Here is a 24,552-nt window from a genome sequence, read left to right as displayed (position 1 = left end):
GTTATCCCCTAACACACACACACACACACACACACACACACACACATACACACACACACACACATAAAAACATTTTTAAACCCTGAAGTGGAGGAGTAGACTGTAGCCCAGCAGCAGTACATGGCTTGTTTAGCATGCCAATGTTCCATCCTAAGACTTACAAAATGAAGGAATAAATTCTGAAACAATTTTCCACCTTCTACGCACTTTCCCCCAAACTCTGACTCAGCCCTTTAAACCCTGAAGTGGAGGAGTAGACTGTAGCCCAGCAGCAGTACATGGCTCGTTTAGCATGCCAATGTTCCATCCTAAGACTTATAAAATGAAGGAATAAATTCTGAAACAATTTTCCACCTTCTACACACTTTCCCCCAAACTTTGACTCAGCCCTCAAATTCTATTGTGCTGTCTCTGAGAGTTTGGATTGAGAGCTATGGAAATTGACTAAATTGTGGGATAGTTGGCAACAGGTAAAAATCCTGTGATACAAAAAACAGCTAGCGCTTTCTTTTTCTATTTATTTATTTTATTTTATGTGTATGAGTGTTTTGCCCACATATGTGTAAGTGCACCACATGTGTGCCCGAGGTCAGAAGAAGGCGTCAGATTCCCTGAAACTGGAGTTACAGATGGTTGTTAGTCGCCATGTAGGTGTTGGGAACCGAACTCAGGTCGTCTGCAAGAGAAGCAACTGCTCTTAACTGCAGACCCAACCCTCCTGCCTGTTCTTTTTCATTTTGTCCAACATGCAAATTTCTTTATGCTAAATGTTTTATATGAATAAAATAAAATATGCTAAGTTCTGTAATTATCTCGAATTTACCAATGGGATCACTGGGGCTCAGAGGGGTTAAGCATACTTCTCTAAGATTGCACAGCCGGTAGATGTCAGAGGCAGTATGGGAACGGAGTCTGCTGTTTTCATTGGCTACTTAGAATCATATAGAAAAGGCTTGGTTTTAAGACTTGGTTCTCTGATGGCAGGTCTACCACTAAACAGCACTGACAGGACACTTGGTTTAACTGGGGAGAGGAAACCTTTAGACTAAAGGGCTGGGCAGGGCATTGCTAGGTGGCAAATGGACATGCATTGAGGTGCAGGACAAACTGGGTTTGAAGCATCCCCTGACATGCATGGGGAGGTGCAGAGGTTCAAACATACCCTTAAATGGGCAGCTGCACCTTGAAGTTCAGACCTCAGGTTGGTCAAGGCAGGAGAGACAGATTTGGGGCTTGTCAGAAGTTACTGTTAATCCCATGGACAGGAGGAGAGATCTTCAAGGAAGTTGGTGGAGTTAGTGGAGGACACTCAAGAGGGCGCGCTTGGGAAATCTAATATTTAGAATGAAAGATTAGCAAGAGATAATGGAGGAAGCCTGACCAGGGAGGTGGAAGGTATTGAAACGGAGAAGAAAGAGGTGGCCCACTGTGCTGGATTCCGCTGAGGTTAGACTCACGTCAATAAATTCTGAGATTTCCAGGATCTGGCGGCTGTGACCAGGCCGGGGGTGGGGGTGGGGGAGTAAAACATCACAGTGCCTATGAACAAAGCCTAAAGAATCAACACCAAGCAGTGATCTTCAGATTTTCCGGAGTGAACAGGAGGGCCAATATTTACATTCAGCATCCCTAAAGAAAGTCTCTTACTGGGGTCGGTAAGATGGCTCACCCAGTAAAAGTGCTTGCTTCCAAGCTTGATGACCCGAGTTTGATCCCAGGGACCCACATGGTGGAAGGAGAAAACCATCTCCTACAAGTTGTCCTCTGACCTCCACACACACTCACAATGATACCGACACATTCACACACACACAAAGTGGGTAAATAAATGTAATAATAATAAAAAAACTCACTAGATAAAATGCTCCTTGGGGTACTAGGAAGGCCAACAATCTCTTATACTTTGCACAACATTAGTGTTTAAATAGCAATTCCAGAACTTCAATCAACTTATTAGATTTCTTCTTAAGTAACTGTCCATGGCAACCTTATCCATCCCTACCACAAAGATGCTTCTGAAAGTACCACGCTGACAGCAGAAACACAGTGTTTTCTTTTTATAACCAAGAAAGGCCAGATTTCCATTTCAGGATTGTTTTGTGCACATGTGACGGAATCTATTAAATGCTTATCTTAGAACCCTGGTTCAGTGAGGAGAAAGAGAGGAAAAAAATATCATCCCTGCCAACCCGCTGGTTGTATGAATCACAGCTCAGTGAAATCTTTCAGGCCTATAATTTATCTTTTCTTTGGCCTATGCAGTAAATGCTCCATTTGCTCATCAATTCTTGCCTTGTTTTAATTATGCTATGGTCTGAATGTAGTTTTATAAGGCACACAAATAAGATTGTCATCTGAAAACACAGAAGATTTGTGTGTTTTCCTCCCCCAGAATGAAGTGGGGGTATCTCTCTCCCATTCACAGCTCTGTGGGTTTGTGGCTAGAATTCCAAATCCAGTCCAGCTAGGAACACTCACTGACAGTTGGGGGCAGGGGTGCATGGGGCTGTGTGTGTGTGTGTGTGTGTGTGTAGACAGCTGACATGGCAGAGCCTAAGGCATAATTCACCCCAAGAATTCTGAATCAATACATGCAAGGTTTATCTTTGCATAATGGTGGTGTTCCCACCAAGAGTGCTATTGATTTGGACGTTTAATTCATGTTGCCTTCTGAGGGCTGTATTTTCTCACTACACTTAAAGAACAATTGGTTTTTCCCCTATATACAGAGGTAGGCAACCAGGGGCCAGATGAGAAACCTTTACCAATCAGAAGTTTACCTTTGTTGTTGTTGTTGTTTTTTAAAAAGATCCTTACAGAGATACATATTTGAATAGGTTTGTAGGGTGGAGATAAAATTGTTATCTCATTCTATTTAAGAAATGTTTTAAATATACATAGTACAGATCAGGCAGTCAATATTTTAAATTCCAGTGCTAAGGCCAAGCAAAAAAGGAAATTTCCTGTGTAAGACAATCAAACACACAACTCATCTTGGCTAGTGTGAAGGAACTGGATTTATCTAGGAAGGAAGACAGGTTTACAATTTTTTTGAGTACTCTGAAAGATGGTGGTAACTTCCAACTATCACCTCCGGGCTGGTGCTTGCTGTGTTTCTCACATAGACTGCTTCTCCAAAGTCAGTCTCGCCTGGGAATCTCTTACCTTTAAATCTAGCTGCCATCCCAAAAGATGCCCCTTCCAGCCACCCCCCCCAATAAAGGAAGCTGAGTTAACAAATCACCAGTCTAAAACTTTCTCTCACTGAGTTTTCTGAGACTAAGAATGAATGGAGTATGCCCAGGTTTTGTGGTTAAATACCTCCAAGAGCTGGCTGCTAGATATTGGGCTGATTTGTTTCATGAAGGATTTGGCTGGATCACTAGGCAACAGTGCAAAGATGGATAGAGCATAGTTCTTTATCCTCTTCCCATAAAAAACTCTATTTTATTCTCAACTCAGGCAATGGACTGCCTTTGGATCCCTACACCTAAGAAAGTTAACTGTTAAAAATCACCACTTGAGAACAGTGTTAGCAGCCCACAGTCGATGAAAACTCAACCAGAATTTTTCTACTCAAGGAAGGTTTGCAAACAGTTTCCCAAATATTCATGAATATTGGTGCCCCAGGATGAGCAACTTCAGGGATCCTGGCTTGTCCATGTGATAGAATGCTTTCTGCAGCAAGCCTCACAATTCTGCATCCAGGACACCTCCCAACACACTGCTCAGGCAGAGCCCTGCACACCCTGCACTGTAGCCCCAGGCATATTTATTTGCCTTCTCTCTGGACAAAGCATCATGAGGGCAGAGACCCTAGGCCCTGCCCATCATGATAGCACCATGTCCACCTGGTAAGGGACAAGACCGCTGTGTTTGGAGGCTTTGAATGGTTAGGACTTTACCTTCATCTAGCACAGTTTGGGAAGTAGATGTAGGAAAGGAAATGCTAAACTTCATAAGAAAGTTTAAGCATAAACTCTGAGTCAAAATATATACAATGTAGCAAGAATATTGAAAGAAAGAGCTGATACATTACATTAACCTTACCTACTTTTTTTTCAGTTTCAGAAACAATGTTGCCAGGCATCTAATAGTTACAGTATAACATTCCTTTTTTCCTTTTTCCTTTTGATTTAAGGTCTTATGAATCCCAGACTGGCCTTGCTATGTTGCCAAAGATGACCTTGAATTTCTGATATTCCTACTGAGATTAAAAGTTTGAGACTCAGGCTGAGCATGGTGGTCCACATGTTTAATCTCAGCACCCTAGAAGCTGAGACAGGAGGATCTTTGTGAGTTCCCCAGTGCAGCCTGGTCTACATAGCAAGTTCCAGACCAGTCAGGGCTACATAGTGAGACCCTATCTCAAAAAAACCAAACCAAACCAAAATTTGTGAGCCTTCACGCCCAGTTTTCACAGTGCCGGGGAGCAAACCCAGGGCTTCCTGAATGCCAGGCAAGCTATTCTACCAATTGAGCTACAATCCCAGCCTGATATTTTAGTTTTTTAGGAGCCATTTTGATTTTACTAGTGGCTTTCTTCACAGACTCCGTCGGTCATAACGCAGACTGCAGACCATATGCCCCAGCCCTTGTCCATGTACCTCATCCTTTGACAGTGTACCCCAGCCTTTGACCATAACTGGAGGTCTGATCCATCTTTACCCAATTCACCTCTTTTTTTTTTCTGTTACATAAAACAGATGTCACAGCTGTTCCTATTCTTCAGATATTTCTGCCTACAGAAACAGAGGACAAGCTACCCTGCAAACTGCTATATGTTCTAGAAGGTTCAATAGCTTGATACCTTGTCTAGGACCTGGGGTAATGCTAGGGTGACATGTGTGCAGTGGTCTTACCCATCAGGGCCCCTATCCAAGAATGCATTGGGATGAACTGAGTAATCTTTTGCACACTTACCTCCCCTTCGGGGACACCATGGGAAGTCGCTGGCACTATGGGAGCCTCTGCTGCCTTGTCCTGATCCTCTGTCCTCTTGACTTCTTGTTGCTGGCTGTCAACAGGTGCCTTTTCTCTTCCCTTGTCCAGTTTAAAGACTCTGTCAAAGAAGCTGAAGTCTTTGGGCCGGGAGGGGGCTTCTGCCCCCAGCTCAGGTGTTGATGGTGCTGGTGAGCTGGTGGTCGGGAGGGCCTGGTCCTCGGTCTGGGGCCACCCAGTGGTTTTATCTGCAGCCTGCCTGGGTGCAGCTGCCCCTGGAAGTGCTCTGCATTCACTCAGGTCTTTGTTCACAGGCTCTGCGCTGGGGCTGACATCAAGCCTTCCCGATGCAGCCGATGAATCTATGCCTTGGTCCCCAGGACGTCCTGGTACAGACCGAGAGAGTGTCAAGAAAAAACGCGATCTAGCAGCTGGTGCCTTGGGACTGGCTTCTTTCCCAAGATTCTTTCCGCTGGCACTGGCCACAGCGTTGGGCTCTGTTGTCTTTGGGGAAGAAGTGGCCACATTATCCTTTGGGATGCTTATTCCCAGATCGACTGTAAACACAAACATAAACAGCAGCCATTCAATAAGCCAGAAAATTCAAGGGTGAATAATGCACTCCAACTTCTGTTACACAAAGACAGCGCTGCAGACTGGGGCTGCGTTGTTCTCAGACTTTCTGCAAAGCGAAGTTAACCATATAGACATCTGACCCTGCTCTTCTGGGGAGAGGAACCCAAGCCAGGTGAGGAGGGACAGCCAGTGACTAGTGACTCACTACCTGTCAGGCACCTTGTGACTGACACCCAAAGGTCAGCTGACATCTTTTATCTCCCTGGAGCCCCAGAGAAGTTGTCAGTGCATTCTACTGGGAACCTGTAGAGGACTTGGGCACTAGAGCTAGAAATTCTTTCAGTCTCTCAGCACTCTTGACATATGGGGTAGAATGATCTTTATCATGGGGAATCTGTCCTGTGCATTATAAGTTTTTAAAAAATATTTTATTATTTTTATTCTATAAGTGTTATCCCTGCATGTATGTAAGCGCACCCATGTTGTGCAATGCCTGCAGAGGCCAGAAGAGGGGTTTTTGCATTCCCCTGGAACTGGAGTTCTGATCAGTTTTAAACATGATATGGGTGTTGGGAACTGAACCCAGGTCCTCTGCAAGAGCAGCCAGTGCTCTTAACCACTGAGCCATCTCTCCAGCTCCCCTACCTCCCAACGTCTAAGTTTTTAAGTAGCTCCACTGGCCCTGACCACTAGAATATCCATGGCACCCCAATGCTGTGATAACCAAACACATCTCTAGATGTTGTAAACCTCTTCTGGGGAAGAAAACTCACTCATGTTGGAGGACCACTGACTAGAATATGATGTAATGATGTAATTTTTCTCTGCCTCCATTTTCTGGTGAAATGAGGTCCCATTTTCTTGGGAAGATGACACTAGTTAATAAAGACAAGAGCTAGTGTCATTATTAGTGAGAAAATGGACACCCCCCAAGAGGTATGTATATGTATGTGGCATGTGTATGTACAAGTTCATGTGTGGGGGGATGCACATGCATGGGAGAATGGGTGTGTATATATGTGTACATGCCTGCAGAGGTCAGATGTCAACATCAGGTGTCTTCCTCAACCACGCTCCACCTTATTTTTTGAGACAGGGTCTCTCATCAAACCTGGAGCTTACCAGTTTGGCTAGGCTGGATGGTCAGCAGGCCCCAGGGGTCTCTGCACTGGGATTACAGACATGCGCTGCTGAACCTGGCTTTTCCTTTAATGTAAGTACTGGGGATTCAAACTCAGGTTCTCATGCTACACAGCAGGCACTTTACTGACTGAACCACCTCTCCAGCCCCTCAAGCATCACTTTCTGTGCAACTCTGTCTCTCACAAAGATAACCTGAACTATCAGGATAAAGGGCAGGACAGAAAAACAACACACATCAATTGCAAAGGTAAACTGCAAATCTTGCAGAAGTGATGGAAGTTTATAGAACTATGTGAACGGACATGGGTGAAATTCTTGACTCAGACACAGGGTCATGAATGGAGCAGGATTCAGCCATGGGGTAAAGCAGAGGGAGGGAAGGAATGCTGAATTCTTCAAAAGAGAATTCTATTTAAATATCAAAGGGTTGTGGGAAGCCCTTGGGAAAAACAGTGAAGACCTCAACAGCCTGCAAAAATGACCCTTTGTGGCCCTGTTGCAAGAGTCAAATGACTCTCCAAACAAGCGTGGCTTTCTGTGCTGTGCAGATGCGTTTGTTGCTCTACAGTGTTAAGAGCCAGGGTGTGTGGGGCAGATGCTTATAGCTTGGAGGAAGATGTTGGATTTGGAAATTTTACTGAATGATCACATTTCAGGCTTTTCATCTCAATCCTAAAGAGCTAGGATGTCATGGCCAAGAAACACTTTAGCACAAATTAAAAAAAAAAAAAAAGGGCTTTGGGACATGGGGGATGAAGTCCTGATTTTCAGCTTGATGGGCCTGGACATTTAGGGATGGAAATGCTTCATCCAAATGGACCATGAGCAGAAGATACCTGTTAACCTCATGCTGTCTGGAAAGCATTCCCTGGGGGCAACACTGATTCCTGTGGGCAAGAGTGAGACTGTGAAGCAGTTTCCACTCCTCTCTCATCACATTCTTTCATCACTCATCCATTTGCATAAGTGTGGAATATGGGGCTGGAGAAATGACTCAGCAGTTAAGAACACTTGCTGTTCTTTCAGAGGGCCCAGGTTTGATTCCCAGCACCCACATGGAGGCTAACAACTGTCCCCCATCCCTAACTTCAGTTCCAAAGATCCGGTATCCTCTTCTGGCCTCTGTGGGGCATTGCATGCACACGATGCCCTTGCATACATATAGGCAAAAGTATTCATATACATAAAAATAATAAAATGTTTAAAAAGTGTGGAACATACAAAGTTAATTCAATTGCAAAGCCAATAGTTCCAACATGAGCAAACACTGTCACTCAAGCAAAGCAGATGTTTGATCCGGTCTTGCATTTTTCTTAATTGGATGATAATATGCATTTAACATGTGTTTTCTATCAAAAATGAAGACTCTCCCATATCTTTTCCTTTCCGGTCTCTACCTTCTGTCCTTGCCACAAGATAACCAACATCTGCAACCTGATGAGGCTTATCAAGAGCTGTGCATTAAGTCACATCCAAATATTCTGCATATTCACACACAATGGCTGTATTTGCCGTTGAGTTTTTATAAAAATGGAATTATCTTTTTGTGAATATGTGTATATGCACGCTCATGGGTAGGTATACCTGTGTGGGGATACATGTGAGTGTATGTGTGTGTGTCTGTAGAGGCCACAGGATAACCCTGGGTATTGTTCCTTAGGCACTGTGTATCTTTTTTAGAGACAGAGTATTTCACTGGCTTGAACCTTTCCAAGTAGGCTAGGATGGTTGGCTCAGGTGAGCCCCAGGAACTCACCTGTCTCTGCCTCCACTGTGCTGGGATTATAAGTGTGTGCCACCATACTCATTTTTTTAAGGGTTCTGGGGCTCAAACCCAGGTCTTCTTGCTTGCAAGGCAAGTATTTTACCAACTGAGCTATCTTCCCAACCCTATATTAGAAATATTTTTGAGGGCTTTTGACATAAAATGCCCTCCTTCATAGTCAAATATTCAAATCTGTCTTATCTTTTTGAAGATGCACATAATATTTCTTCGTATGGATACCTCAAAAGGTATTTGGACCATTGCTTAATCATGAATATTCCATACTGTTAACAATTCTGGAATTAACTTCTATGCTCAAAAATCCTAAACCAGTGTTTTTTTCTGTAGAGTAAAAGCACAAATGTGGAAATGCTGTACTCAAATAATTGAGCATGCAATTGAAATTAAATAAATGCTGCCAGATTGCTTTCCAAAAACAGTCTACAGATTCATATTTCCAGCAGCAATGTGATATAATCACTTTTCTCTCACCAAGGAAGTTGACCAGAGATGCAATATTAAGTACCTTTTAAATGGTAATCAACTTGCCAGGGAAACTGTACCTCATTCTATTTGGGCCCTCAGGTGTTAGGGCAACAAATGTGAGCTCTGGAGACAGGGGTGGGGTAAGGGGTCAAGTTCATGACATAGGAGACTCCCCAAAGATTGACTTATTGTTAGTTTGGGTTTCTGGAAAAATCAGTCGGGGACAGAATGAGGTAAGAGACCCAAGGGAGTAGGAGGCAGAAAAGCCACAAATAGGATAGTATCACTGTCCCAAGAAGAGATGTACCAATGGTCACTGGACACATCAAAAGATGCTTAGTGTCACCAGTCATTGTGGACACATAGTCAAAATCACAGCGTAGTTCCACTCTATACCCACTGGGATGGTCATAACCAAAAAGTAGATCAGTAAGCAATGTAGGTGAGGAGGAGGAGCCTGCATGTATTGCTGGTGGGGTTGTGAAATGGGGCAGTTGCTTTGGGAAGCAGTTGAGGAGGTCCTTATAAAGTTGAACACACATCCAGCATATGACCTAGGAGTTCCAGTGCAAGAGAATAAGGATGTATTTCCACACAAAAACCAGCACACAAATGCTCAGAGGTGTGCTAGTTGTGCTATTTCTAAGAGTTGGAGAGGAGGAGCTAGAGAGATGGCTCAGTGGTTAAGAGCACTGACTGCTTTTGCAGAGGACCCGGGTTCATTTCCCAGCATGTACATGGTGGCTATGAACCATCCTTAACTCCAGTTCCAGGGGAACCAAAGCCCTTTTCTGACCTCCACAGCATCGCATGACACGGGTGCACTCACATGCATGCAGGCAATACACTCGCACACATAAATAAAAATAACAAAATATTAAAAAAATGTTGGAGTGGAGACAAGATGTCCATTCACTCACAAACAAATCAAGACAATGGCATGCATGCAATCGAGTACCATTCACTTTAAAAGGGGATGAAATATGGATGTATGCACACATGGATGAGCCTTCAGGGTTCTGATGTGAAAGAAGTCAGGCACATTGGGGAAGGACTTTGGGATGGGAGCCAGGGAGTTTTCGGAATTAGAGTGGGGACATTTTCTCCCTGCTCAGCCTTGACTGTATTATGTACATCATTCAGAGTGTTTAGTATGCCTATGAACTGTGCCTGTCCTACCTCATGCCACTAAAAATGTACATATAGAGCTGGGAAGATAGTTCAGCAGTTAAAGCCCTTGGCCACAAGCTTGAGGACCAGATTTGGACCCCCCGAGAACCCATGTAACTGTGGGGTGGGCACAGCAACCCACTTATAATTCATTTCTACCCTGGAAAGGTAGAGACAGGGGTCCCCAGAGGAAGCCAGCTAGTGAGATTAGCCATATTGGTGAGCTCTGGGTTAGACTAAGAGACTTCCTCAAAGAATCAAATGGAAGAAACATGGAAGAAGATTCCCAGCATCAACTTTGGATCTCTACATGCATGGGACATGCATACATGTGAAAAGAAGAAAAAATAATAAATGTGTACATAAAGGAAGACAAGAGAAAGGGAAAGGAAAAGAGAGACGGATTTAACCAGACAGATCGGACACTTGACCTATTATTTCCTGCATAGCCAGGCAGGCCCACTGCCGAGGTGGCTCTCACCAGCTTGTAGCTCTGGATCAGAGGTTCTCAGGTCAGGTGGGTCCCGCACCTCAGACTGAGCGGGGTGGCTTTTGTGGACATCTCCATGTGCCACAGACTGATCCCACTCCTGGCAAATTCGAAAATTTGAACTTTTTAGTCCCAGGCTTGCGAGGTTGAGGCAGCGCGAGAGACACAGCCAATACCACCGCGAGCAACAATATCCAGAATATGTGTATTTGCCCCTGGCCAGGCCAGTGAGATTGCCTCGGAGTTTCCTTTCTGATGTAGCTATGACTTTTGGCATCATCCGGGACACTTAGCTTAAGCTTCAAGGCTGGCAGATCCTCACCATCTCACCCATTAGGTTAACAACGGGAGCATTTTTCTCTCAAGTAGGGATTCCAATTCGATAAAATGATCCATATATTTTGCTTTAAGGAAGCAAAATTAGGCAGTTTCTCTCTTAAGAACAATGACTAGGGACAAAAAAGAAGATATTAATTTTAGAAATTTCTTATCCAGGTGAAACAGACACAGACTTCAGGTTCTGAAAAACGATGCTCTCCGGCAGATAAATCACCTGCTGGGCTCTGCCATTCATCAGCTGTGAGGATGGAGACATATTTTTTAAGCAAAACTAACATGATAAATTCACTAGAAAGGAATCAAAGAAAGAGAAAAAGAAGGCATTTTTATTTCCCCAAAGATCTGTGAGGTTTTAGAGATGAATACTCAGAAGGGAAAATCTGGTCAGGTGATTCAACAGGGGCAGCCAATGACAGGCCAGCGCGGCAGCCGACCCTGCTTATAGTTGACATCTCCTCATTTATTTCTTTTTAAAAATATTTATCATTTTATTTTATGTGTACAAGTGTATTGCCTGCATGTATGTGAGTGCACCCGTGTTGTGGAATGCCTTGGAGGTCAGAAAAGGGCTTCGGATGCCCCTGGAACTACAGTTAAGGATGGTTTGTAGCGGCCATGTGGTTGCTGGGAATTGAACCCGGGTCCTCTGCAAGAGCAGTCAGTGCTCTTAACTGCTGAGCCATCTCTCCAGCCCCTTAAATTTAATTCTTATTTTTAAGTATGTATAGGGGTGTGTGTGTGTGTCTGTCTGTCTGTCTGTCTGACTTTGGGTGTGCGCATGTGAGTGCAGATGCCAGCGGAGGTCAGAAATATTGGATTCTCTGGAGCTGGAGTTGCAGGCTTGGGAGCTGCCTGATGTGGGTGCTGGGAACTGAACTCGGGTCCTCAGGAGTAAGAGCAGTGCTTACTCCTAAGTGCAGACCATCTCTCTAGCTGCCTCCTTAACTTTTTCACATTCACAGTCTGTAGCTGCTGTCCTGCATCGCTCTTGTGGATGGAGGGAGTGGCATTTACTCCTATATCACAGTTGTATCTTGGACACTACCAGTTCCATGTGAAGGTCACATAGCTAGTGAGTGAGTGGCGGGTCTGGAACGCTCAGTTGAGTTGGTTGGACTGCAACACTTGTGTGAACTGTAGTGCTAAATGACCATAAATTTTGTGCCTTAACACAAGTATCCTACAGTTTAGTTTAGGTCAAAACTGAGTTAGCTTCTAGAAACTTCCATGCCTCTTCTAGCATCCCGAGGCTGTGTGCACTTCTTGGTCATGGTCCTCACCTCCAGAGTCAAGTCCATCTTTCACTCTTGTTCTCCCTCCCTTCTCTCCTGCCCTCTGACATCTGCTCCCAATGTCACATCATCTTTTGCTACCCTGACCCTCCTGTTTCACTTCTTACAAAGACCCTTGAGATGGCACTGGGCCTGTGTTGATAGTCCAGGACTGCCCCTCCAGCTCAAGATCCTTAACCACACCCACAAAGTCCTCTTTTGCCAGGTAAGGTGACATGCTCACAGGTTCTGGGGTGAGACCATGGTCATATTGGTGGAAGAAAGGGAGGGGACTGCATTGCATACTGTGGGCCTCACCTGCCCTGCTCTCTGGCCTCATAAATAGATAGATCATAGACAGAAGTGCACCCTAGTTCATACCTTTTCAGTGAAGATACTGTTGACCCTGCAAGGACCCCCTAAATGGTTCTAGGCGAGGGAAAAAAACTCATTCTTTTCATGTGTGGAACATGACATAGACCCACACAGAGACGTGATTCAGCATCTCTATGTTATAACACTGAGGATGGGCATCCTCTGAGCAATTAGCAAACCATCTCACTGAGTCCCCGGAGCCACCTGTGAGGCCAGCGCACCCTCCCCACCTGCCTTACTCCTCTGGCCCAGCTGCCTACACCCATATCCTTTGGCTCCTGCCCCTGACTTCAAGTTCACCCGAGTGTGAAGGTGACAGAAGCGCTTCTCTTGGGAATAGATGTGTCTTTTTAAAGCACATTTTTGTGACTAGGGAATAAAGTGCTGATTAAACCACACCGCAGTATCTTGAGTCTCATACAGCTTGGCTTTATGTGAATCCCCGCCTGAGCTCCTTAGGGGAGACGTGCAGTGACTTTTTGCAAGAGACAAGAGAATCTTCTAAGACAGTTGAAAGCCCTTTTGAGTTTCCTTCCCGAGATCTCTGGGCTTAGTGTCTGTCTCCTCCTTCTCCCTTTTAGGTGACAAAGGCAAGCTACAGCTGTCCTCATATATCACCTGGTAGAAAGGGATCATCAAATGGCAAATGTCAGTGAGGGCCGTGGCATGTCTATGGCCAACATTTCATGAGCTGGAAAAGCAGGATACCTCGTCTTCCTCCAAAGACAATTGATTAATTAGGTCTGTCCAGGCAGTGCATGGAGGGGTTACAGGTTCTGTCAGTTTTAACTCCCTGACTTCTGGGTCATTTGAGGTTTCATTGTTTCTTTCCAGTTCTCCAAAGTCTCTGTGTGAATGTACACACAGGCAACGAGCCCCTGCACTTAGCAGGGAGAAAGGCTGCATCAGCCTCAAGGATGGTCTGAATGCAGTGTCTTTTGTCATGCAACACGCTCCATGTCACATAGCTAGTAAGCTGTGAAGCAGGAGTTCTAAGTGAGGAGTGCTAACTCCCAGCCTCTCAGGGTCTTTACACGATTTCCTCTTCGCTCTGCTGCAAAGCCCTAGTCTCTCCCTGCAGCCATGTATCCACATGCCTTCAAGCCTTGACCTATACCTGTCTGAAAAGATGCTGATGGTCTAACTCCTGTGAGAATGGGCTCTTTTGTAAACAGGTCTTTTTCCGATGATGGAGATGAGGCTCTGATCCGGGATGACTGTTTCTTTCTGACAAGAGGATTCCAGGCCCAGAGACAGACCCCCATAAGAGGGTAGGTGCTGGGAGGACACAGGGAGAATCCAGCTATCCAGGAGCCAGGAGAGAGGCCTGAAGCATGTTCCTCCTTAGAGGGCACCAACTCTGCTGACACCTGGACTCAAAACCTCGGACTCTAGCACCATCAGGCATTAGCTTCTGTTGTGTAAGCTACCCAGCCTGGATCCTGTGTCACCTCTACCCCAGGGAATACATACAACCAAGGCAAGCCTGGTTCTCCCTTCTGTTCTGTTCCCTGTAAACAGGGTCAGAGAGCCTGCCATTCCCCGGGGAAGTATCCAGCCACAGAGTACTGACCTTCATCATAGTGCTGAACCACGTGAGTAGATACCATCACCAGGGTCCCGTTCTGAACACACTCACTGTCCAATATCACCTGGAACAGAACAATACTATTAGTCATCAAGTCTTAGGGCAAAATTGGGAGAATTCGAGGAAGAGCCATAAGGCCCCAACGGCACCCTCTGAAGCTAAACTTAAAGGCTCTGTAGCATCCGCTGCTTTGTATCCTGCCTCCAAGTAACAAAGTGACTCGCTCTGGGGCTGGACCCCGGTTATCGTAAGAACAATTTGTTGTTCATGCTTCTTCTCACAAGCCTCACAGCCAGCCAGGCAAATCCCATGTAGATGGCATGCTGGGGCCCCAAAGGGATAATGCCTGGTCAGGAACTGAGTAAAAAGTTAGCATGGCGATTCGGTAACCTGCTGGGTTAACCTCATCTGTCTGGGCCACACAAACACAACCAATAACCACACTTTTTAAATGTGGGAAGTTCATCGCCTGCATGTGTTCAGGTGAGCGTGCACATGTAAATGTACACACGTGTTTGTGGAGGCCAGGGGACAGTTTCAGGTGGTGTTCTCAGGCACCATCTACCATTTTTAATATTTATTTACTTATTTATTTTTATTTTATGAGTGTTTTGCCTACACATATGTGAGTGCACCCGTGTGTTCAATGCCCATGGAGACTAGAATAAGCATCAGATCCCCTGGAACTGAGGTATGGGCAGTCACCATGTGGGTGATGGGAATTGAACCCCGGTCCTCTGGAAGAGCAGCCAGTGCTCTCAACTGCTGAGCCAGCGCTCCAGCCCCACATCTCCCATTTTTGAGAAAGTATTTTTTCACTGGCCTAGAATTCACCAAGTAGTCTAGGCTAGCTGGCCTGTAAGTCCTGTGGATCTGTCTGTCTCCACCTCCTCAGAGCTGGGATTACAAGCCTGGCTTTTTAAAAAATGTGGGTTCTGGGGCTCAAACTCAGGTTTCCATGCTTGCAAGATGAGCACTTTGCCAACCAAGCATGTCTGCAGCCTCTTAGCCTCAGCTCTGGACGATTATCTTCTAGGAGTGATCCCTAACAGGCGGTTCTCCACCATGGCTGTGGGTATCAGTAGTGGGGAGCTTTGCAAACACTCCTGTGCACCCTTACCCCTACAGAGGTTCAAGGTAAATTGTTGTACAGATCAAGTCAGGCACTGTGGTTGCAGCAGTTCCCAGGGATTCCCAATGTGCAGCGAAGGTCTTGAACCCTGAGTCAGGCTGAGGTTAGCATCCTTGGCATGATGGGCATTTTAGCTAGCTAATTCTTCACTGCAGGTTTGGGGGGGCATGCATTGTAGGGTGGTCAGCAGCAGTTCTGGTCCTCCATGTACCCGGTGCCAGAACCCTCTCCCCGCCAGTTGTGACTATATTGTCGAGTGTCCCTCAGGGGAGCAGCGAGGGACCAAATCCTGTCTTTGACCTGCCTGGAAGGAGGCACTAGTGGGCTCCATGGGAATCACATTGGGGCTTTCCAAAGACCTTACCTATCGCTTCAGATTGCTTCTGTCTAAATGGGGGCCCAGAACTTGCATTGTGTGCACACATGTCCATGCATGTGTGTGCATGCATATGTGTGGTGCACGTGTGTGCGTATATATGTACATGTGGTATGTGCATGTGTGTGGATGTGCGGCACCTAAGTGTGTGCATGCATGTGTGTGGTGTATGTGAGTGCATATATGTATATATGGTATATGGTGTATGTGAGTGCATATATGTACATATGGCATGCACATGTGTGTGGATGTGTGTGGTGTTCACATGTGTGTATGTGGTACCTAAGTATGTGCATTCATATGTGTAGTATACATGTGCGTGCAAGGTATATACATGTGTGGTGTACGTGTGTGCATGTGTTAGCTATGTGAAGCATATGTATGTGTGAGGTGCATGCATGGCACATGCACGTGCTCATGTACATGCACGTGGTGTGCACATGTGTTCATACACACACGGAACACATGTACTTCTATGCAGTTCATGTGTGTGGCATGTACGTGCAAGAGGTATATGTGCATGTGTGTGGCATACACACGTGTGAGTGTATGTGGTGTACACATGTATGTGTGTGGTGTATGCATGTTGTACACGTGTGGTATGCACACCTGATGCACACGTGCATGTATGCATGTGGTATGCGCATGCATATGCATCTATGTATGTGGTGTACGCACCCCCCTCTTCAGGGAGCCCTGGACAGGCAGAGCAGTCTCTGACTCCACTTATCCCTGCCCATGTCCCCATGACCAGGGCCCTGCTACCTTGTACGTGTCTGCTTCCGATCCATTCTCCTGCTCCTCGGTTCTCAGTGGAACACTCATTTGATTACCCATCGCTCCTGTGGTAGAGAAGAGGAGAAATAAAAAACCCGGACAAAAATCTCAACACGTGGGAATCTAAGGTGCAGACAGTCTCCTCCTCTGGCCGCCAAGCTTCAGCCTCCTTCTCCCAGCGGGAGATTCTTGGGAGAAATTCCAGTTTTGAGGGGACCATGTTTTGATAATTTGAAAGCCAGGATGGAGGTTGTGTGGAGGGCTGAGCACAGTGTCTCCGGAATATCTTCATTCCTGCTGGGACCAGTTATATTTTCCCAAGAACAGTCTTAACAAAATGACAACAGTTACATATGGGGAGGGCTCGCGCTGCTGGAGACACTGTTTTAAGAGCATCACTTGGAGTGAAACCCACTTACTTCTTGAAACAAACCAGCAAGACACGGGAATATTGACCCAAGTTTTCAGGTGAGGAAACTGGCATGTATGTTAAATCGTGGCCTAGATCATACAGAAACACACGTGCATACATATGCACACACAGAATACATTTATGCAAGCACACACAATGTTTCCAACTAAATGTAGCTTTTTACAAGTTTAAACGTGTTCATTTAACAATTTAACAATGGCTTTGCAAATTTAGAAGCTCCATTATTCAATTTTGTGTGCCTGCCTGCGTGCGTGTGCATGTGCGTGTGCGTGTGTGTGCGTGTGTGTGTGTGTGTGTGTGTGTGTGTGTGTGTATGTCTGTGTGGAGGCCAGGGGGTCTATATCCAGGTGTGTTCCTCAGTATCCTGCACTTTATATTTTGAGACAGGGTCTCTCACTGATCTTGGAGCTCACTGATTCAGCTAGACTGACTGACTAGCAAGCCATAGAAACCTTCCTGTCTCTACCTGCCCAGTTCTGGGATGATAGGCCTGTGTCCCCATGCCTGGCTTTTATATAGGTGCTGGGGATTTGAACTCAGATCCTCATACTTGTGTGGCAAGCCCTTTGTTTACTGCAATATCTCCTCAGCCCTGTGCAGGCTACTTTCAATACATGTTTAAAGCTATAAGCTATCTTGAGTTGGGAGATGTGTGATGCCAGGAAGTCAAGCTTTCCATCTCACAGGGTTTCCTGATCCTTTCATTGCACCTTCTAAGTAGTCTGTCTGTGACTTCAAGGCCCAGGGGAGTGAAAGACGGAAAATCCAGGACCTGTGATCACCTGGAACTGAATAACAGTGCTTTCCACTAGCAATCAGAATGTACTTGGACAGCTACCCTGCCTGTCCATTCAGTGTTTTACACAGCAGGATTTAAATCAAACCAAAGCAAATGTTTACTGCCACCTATTGGCAGACATAAGTACAACCAAAATGGATTTATTCAGCCTAGGGGCTGGTTTCAAATGACTAGGAGGCCGAAGGGGGCATTTGGGTGGTTGCCAATTACACCTTCTGCAGGCAGTTGGCAGGAGGTTGGCAAGCCCTCAGAGCCCAACAGCATTGCAACTGGTAAGGCAGTCTCACCTGAAACATGCAGTGCTCACCACAAGGCCAGTGCTGACTCCCCTAGGGAGAACCCAGTGGAGCCCAGGCTGGGAAAGGAGGCTCCAGAGTTTACATCCAAGCCCTGCTCACCACACTGAGTGACCCTGGACTCCCTGAGTTTCAGTCCTCGTCTGTGAAATGAGGGTACTAAAGTAGAGTTAATTTGCATTTCTCTGATGGCTAGGGATACTCATCACTTCGAAAAGTGCTTATTGGCCATTTGTGTCTGTGTGTCTTTTGAGAACTGTCTGTTCAGTTCATGAGCCCACTTGTTGATTGGGAGGTGGATGTTTGTGTGTGTGTGTGTGTGTGTGTGTGTGTCTGTCTGTGTGTGTGTCTGTGTGTGTGTTATCGTGTCAGAAAGAGTCTCAAAAAAATTTTTTTTTTTTTTTTTTTTTTTTTTAACAATGTTCTATGTAAAGTTGGTCTTCTCTGAAGCCATCTTGGTATACCTCCCCAATAGTGCAGAGTTAGAATTCCTTCAGGGTGATGCCAGGTTTCATTTGAAATTTATTTATGATTGCTTGGGTGGAGAAGCCATTGTCTTTGCAAACCTTGGTGTAGTTGAACTGACAGTTACTATTGTGACCTTAAATAGTTTCACCATTGAAGGGTCACCCAAGCGACATCACAGAATTGTTTGTTTATAAAAAATGGTTATTGGCACATCCTATGCAAAATCTAAAGTGAATCATGGTACCACATAAAATATTAGATGGGAATGAAGCTTGTATATCATCCATTATCATGTGTAATCAATAAACAATTTGATTCTCTTGAAAAAAAGAGATTTGCTTTTATTATTTATTTATCTGTGTGTGTGTGTGTGTGTGTGTGTGTGTGCACGCGCGTGCGTGCTCTGTGCATGCAAGAGACTGAAAAGGCCAGAAGAGGGCATCAGATCCCCTGGAGTTGGAGTTAAAGGCTGTTCACAACCCCCTGATATGGGTGCTAGGAACCAAACCTGGGCCCTCTGGAAGAGCAACAAGTGCACTTAACCACTGAGCCAACTCTCCAGACCCCTTGTATTTAATTTTTGCAGTTCATCATACACTCTGGATATTAGCCCCCTGTCTGAGGCAAAGACTTTCTCCCATTCTGTAGGCTGCCTCTTTGCTGTGCAGAAAATTTTAAATTCCATGTAGTCTTATTTTGTTAATTCTTGGGGCAATTTCCTGTGCTATTGGAACCGTGTTCAGAAAGTTTTCATTTATAAAGGCAGAAAGAAGGCTACTGGGTGTGGGAGGTCCAAGGGGGGGGTAGCAGAGGGATCTGGGGGTGGGAGGTCCCAGGCCGGGGGGGGGCGGGGCGGTAGCAGAGGGATCTGGGAAAAGAGGAAGAGGTGCCACAAAAACAAATTTTGTTTGAAAATGCCATAATAAAACCTAATACCTTTATGCTAATTTAAAAATCAATTAATTTTAAAAATAAGGGTGACAACAGTCCCCATCTCAAGAGAGTACTAGGATTAAGCAAGTTAATATACGCAGGATGCCTGCCCCAAATGCTAGCCACAAGCAGGATCATCTTTAGTACCCTGCTATTTGTGGTCAGTTTCCCCCAAAGCCATCCAGCTACCAGACTCCACTGAGGAATCCAGCATAATTCGAGTTTTCAGAGTCCTCCAAATAAAAAATTCGGAACCCTGAAATATTTATTTTGTATAAATGCTTCTGTGAGTCTTGTGAACAGAAAATATTAGGATGTGTTTTAGTCCCCCCGCCCTTTTTTTTTTTCTGTGATAAAATCCATGGCTAAAGCTACTTAAGGAAGGACGGGTTTATTCTGGCTCACAGTCTGAGGGAACGGCTGTCATGATGGAAGGTGTGGCGGCAGGAGTGGGTGGTGCTTGGTCTCACTGTCTGTGGTCAGGAGGCAGAGCAAGGTGAATGCTGTGCTCAGTTCGCTTTCTCTTTTTTCTTCAGTCTGGGATGCCAGCCTAGAGGAGAGTCTTACCCACAGTTAAGCAGGTCTTCCTACCTCAGTTAACCCAGTCTAGAAACTGTCACAGACATGCCCAGGGTTTTGTCTCCTAGGTGATTCTGGATCTTGTCAAGTTCACAATTAATATTAACCATCACAGATAGATGGTGACTGTCTTTGAGGCCCCAGGTTATGGCATTCTAGCATGTAGGACTTGTACATTAAAAAACAAAAGTCCCAGGCCAAACGGGATGACTTGGCTCCCCCTTGTCACTCAAGGGCTCTGAGACAGGCGCTCCTTTAATGCTCATTCATGAACCAGTGGGGAAACTATCTCTGATGATGTTTCTTTAGTACCAAAACGAGGAAAATAAATTAAATGGGAGTTTCTTGAGCTAAACTTAGTTGAATGAACTGACTTTTTAGAAAGGTGCAGATATGATACAAAAATGTCCTTTGCCATGAATAAATCTTAGCTTTTTAAAAAAATGATCTCATTCGACATTAAACACATTAAGCTACATTATGGCAGGGGATTTTGTTTTTAAAATTGGGTTTGTGTTTGACTTCCAACCCTATGAATCGTGAGAAGATACATGTCTGTCACTGAACTCCCCCACCCTGCCCTGTCTATGGTATTTTTGTTTCTGTAGTTGAGCGGACCAACACAGATCTGCTAAAAAGGGGAGAAGGGACTGGGGAGCTGGCTCTGTTGGTAAAGCGCTTGGCACACAAACATGAGGATTTCAGTTTGATCACCTGCACTCCAGTAAAAAGCGGGGTACACTGACATTTATCTGTAACCCCAGCACTGGGGGAGGCAGAGACAGGCAGATCCCTGGAGTTTGCTGGCCAGTTAACCTAGCCTACTTGGTGAGCTCCAGGTCAGGGCGAGGCCTTGCCTCAAAAAACAAGTACCCGAGGAACAATACCTAAGGTTGATCCTCACCTACACACACACACACACACACACACACACACACACACACGCACGCACGCACGCACGCACGCACACACGCACGCACACGCATGCACGCACGCATGAAAAAGGAAGAATTCTCTAAAACCTGACTACAGACTTCGAACTTGCTTCGTCTCACTCTCTCTTCTGTCACGAAAATTGTTATCATTTAAAAAACATTTACAGTTAATAAAAGAACAGAACATAAACTACTTCTGGTGCATCTGTTGTTGCAGTGAGAATTAAGAGCACAGTTAGTCAGGGAGTATGGCAAGATCTTAAGTGAGGGAGATATAACAAGGGGGGGCTGATAATCCTGAGGGCTTCCTACAGGGCTTGGCAGGAGTCAGGTGTGGAAACGAACGAATGTTGTTGCTAATATCGCTAACATTACTCATACATGTCAGCTATCATTAATACTATTTCTTTTCCATTATGATGCTTTGATCCCAGCAGCTCTGTGCTGTGATTCACATGAACTTGCCTCTCTGAGGGTTGCTCTGGAATGCCTCTTGGTTGACACCCATGGTGGTACCTTGCCTCTCACTTCAGGATAAATGCACACACCATTCAAGCCTACTAGAGAGAGGGGACATTTCTGAACCATCCTCACCAGCTGAGAGCTAAATGGCCGTCCAGCAGAAGGGGAAGCCCTTAGTGGGGAATACTGACAGAATTAGTCACCAAGTAAACAAGGAACACCTTCGATCAATGCAATGGAACGTTGGCAAACCATCAGCTGCCTCACTACCCCCTGAGGGTGATACCAACATGGTCAGGCTGGCACACTTACACACCTCTGCACCCAGCCCCCAAGGCAAGGCCAATATTGTGGGTGAACAGTGAGAGCCGACTTACTGCATTCAGTCTCACCGTCCAGATTGACCTTCCTGAGTGCCTGGAACAGTGTTGCGGCCACATGCACTGGAGCAGGCTGCTCCCTGCATCTAAGGCTCGGGGGACAGAAATCTAGTGCCCTGAACTCTTCTACCAGAATCCCTGCATGGGCTATCTGGAGTCCAGGCAAAGAACTTCTTATTGAGTGTTTCAGGGAAGCTTGGTGATGAGTGGGATTGCTATTGGGCCACTCCGCTGTTTTTGCATAAATAGCAGTTGGTTCTGGAAGGTGACAGTTCACTGTTTTTTATGGTACTGGAAACTGAATCCAGGGCCTGGAGCATGTTAGGCAAGCATCTACTAGCTACGCCTAGTGCCCTTTATGTTTTTAGAGACAGGGTCTTACTAAGTTGCTCAAGCTGGCCTTGAGATTCCCCTGCAACTCAGACAAGCCCTGACCTTGCAATCCTCCTGCCCCCAACACCCCAGAGTAGCTGGGAGTTCAGGCTTACTCCAGCAGGCCCTAGATTTGCTTATTCTTTTTTGAGGACTGAACCAAACATCTTTAAGCTGATGTAGAGAACAGGGACATTAACCGAAGGCATCCTGTGCACGAGGCAGGGCCGGCACTGGCCTAACCTGACACAGGGGCAAGCAGGCATCATCCCTCTTAGGGCCCAGCAGCCCCAGCCTGAGTGATGAGGGGGTACCACTCTGCAGTTTGCTTCAGCTGTTCGCTTGCCTCGCCTGTCCCGGCCCTGGTATCAGGTGCTTGCTTCCCCTCCAAAAGCCAGTGTTCCCTGTTCCATAGAAGAAACTGAGGCTTGGCTCCGCAGTCCTTTCCCATGCACATATGAGTAAGAAGGGCAACACTTCTTATATGTCCTCCATGTATATAGTCAGGCCTCACTTCACAGTTGCTGATGGAAATGGAGGAAGGTATAGAGAGGCAGAGCTGGGGCTTGAATTCAGGTCCACAGGACTCAACACAGACCTGAACCACTGCACAGCACTGAGCTGAGGTGTTGAAGCTGCCGTCACTGACAGATAATGCACAGAGCACTCAGCAGGAGCTGAGCATACCTCAGGGAGTTGGCCCTCCTGAGAGGCTGTCTGTCCCTCTCGCCTCTAACTCTTGACATAAACCAACCAGGACCAGCCTTGGCACGCCCATGGCTTCCTAGAATACATGCCCCTTTTCTTAAAGGGGAAACATACCTGAGAAGCCTAGCTACGTGGTATATGCTTATAATCGCAGTGCTTGGGAGATTGCGGTAGGGGATGGCGAGTCCAAAGCCAGCCTGGGCTGCACAGTGAGACTCTTTCAGAAAACTAAAGCCAAATAAAACCAGAAATGCTCCTGGGGTTTGGGGAAAGAATCTTCTAGGGATCAGAGGCCTGGCTTCTTTCCCCACTTCGAGGGTAATACTACTGGAGCACGTTGCTCTCTGGTCTTCACCCCACGGCTGAAGGATCCGATCGCAGCAGGGCTGGGGTGAGGGTGAGGCAAGTCATTCAGCAGTTTCAGATATAAGAAATGCCAGAAACTCAGTCAAGATGGACCAAGGTTTAGCTTTTTCTTCCTTTGAAGAGTCTTATACACTAGCTTGGGCTGGACGCACTATGTAACTCAGGCTGACTTCCAACTCACGGCAATCCTCCTGCCTCAACATCTGAAGTGTCAGGATTATAGGCACAACCCACTACAACTGCCTTTAAAAAACAATTTGTCCTTTTCTTGGTGCTATGGATTAAACCTGGGGCTTCCTAGTACTCCATCACTAAACTATATCCCCAGCCCCTTTAACACAATTTTAAAAAATCAGAATTAATGCTGTTACTGATCTTATTTTTTTACTGAACAAGTTGGGATTTTGTTTATCCTGGATGTCTTGACATTTTCACTTTGTAAATTTGTGTTGAAGTATAACTGATCTTTCTACAGATCTTTATTTATTTTGAGGCAGGGTCTCATGCAGCCTTGGCTGGAACTTTCTAGGTAGACCAGGCTGGCCTTCATGGAACTTGCTAGGTAGACCAGGCTGGCCTTCAACCTGTGGTGCTCCTCCTGCCTCTGCCTCCTAAGTACCACCACTCCCAGCTTTAACTGATATTGATGACTGAGTCTTTTGATGGCCCCCCATTTTTCGCACTCCCTCTCCCTCCAGCCCTTAGTGGGGTCCCACGGCACCTGTTCTTGAAGGTGTTTGAGACAGTCCCCACCCTGTTCCACGCAGCCTCGTTTCTTCCACTGGAAAGTAGGCACAATGCTGACTCCAAGAACAAACCCACAGCTGAAGCTAATACGTGCATAGGGGTTCGCGTACATTTGCCCTCTGAGTTCAGAGTTGTGACGATGCCCCTTTTACAGATGTGGAAACAGAGGCCACAGGGCTGAAGGCACTTGTCCCAGGATATCCAGCCAGCCCATGGTGGAGCGGAGACCACCCACTAAATATCATGGCTCTTCCAGGCAGAAGAGCAGCTCAGGGTGATGCAAATACCCAGAGATTTGAATCCAGTGCCTGCTTCTCTAACTATACAAGGATAAATGACATCAAGAACTCGTATGGAGAGAGCCAGGTTCACAGAATGTGCTTAACACCCTTTCCCCTGTCCCCTTGGGTCTTTGGACAAGACCCCTAGGTGAAGACTCAAAGTCCACTTGGCTATGAGATTCTTGCCCTGTCACTGGTCCTTAAATCCCACAGCAACTCCCCCATGCTGACTTTTCCCACTTTCAAAGTCACAGTGGCCCTCTGCATTCCACACAGGCAGGATGCCACCCACATCACTGCTGAATCCTTGCAACACTACATTTTAGGAAGCACCATAAGTCCATTTTACAGATGATGAAACCAA

General features: G+C 45.9%; 1 protein-coding gene across 1 annotated transcript in view; it reads right to left on the bottom strand.

Annotated features, from left to right (window-relative positions):
* The window catches only part of Bcas1 (breast carcinoma amplified sequence 1), a 172,846-nt gene that overhangs the window by 76,819 nt on the left and 71,475 nt on the right, over positions 1–24,552 (bottom strand). The window contains exons 2-4 of the mRNA XM_029564557.1: positions 16,418–16,494; positions 14,130–14,208; positions 4,924–5,498 (exon numbers count right to left, since the gene is read on the bottom strand). Coding sequence (XP_029420417.1) covers positions 4,924–5,498; positions 14,130–14,208; positions 16,418–16,494 — 731 coding nt within the window. The remainder of the gene's footprint in view (positions 1–4,923; positions 5,499–14,129; positions 14,209–16,417; positions 16,495–24,552) is intronic.

The sequence above is a fragment of the Nannospalax galili genome, unplaced genomic scaffold, assembly GCF_000622305.1.
Source record: "Nannospalax galili isolate Female #2095 unplaced genomic scaffold, S.galili_v1.0 scaffold596, whole genome shotgun sequence".
NCBI lineage: Eukaryota > Metazoa > Chordata > Mammalia > Rodentia > Spalacidae > Nannospalax > Nannospalax galili.
The sequence above is the reverse complement of the archived record's forward strand: the minus strand, read 5'-3'. Positions and strand labels throughout refer to the sequence as shown.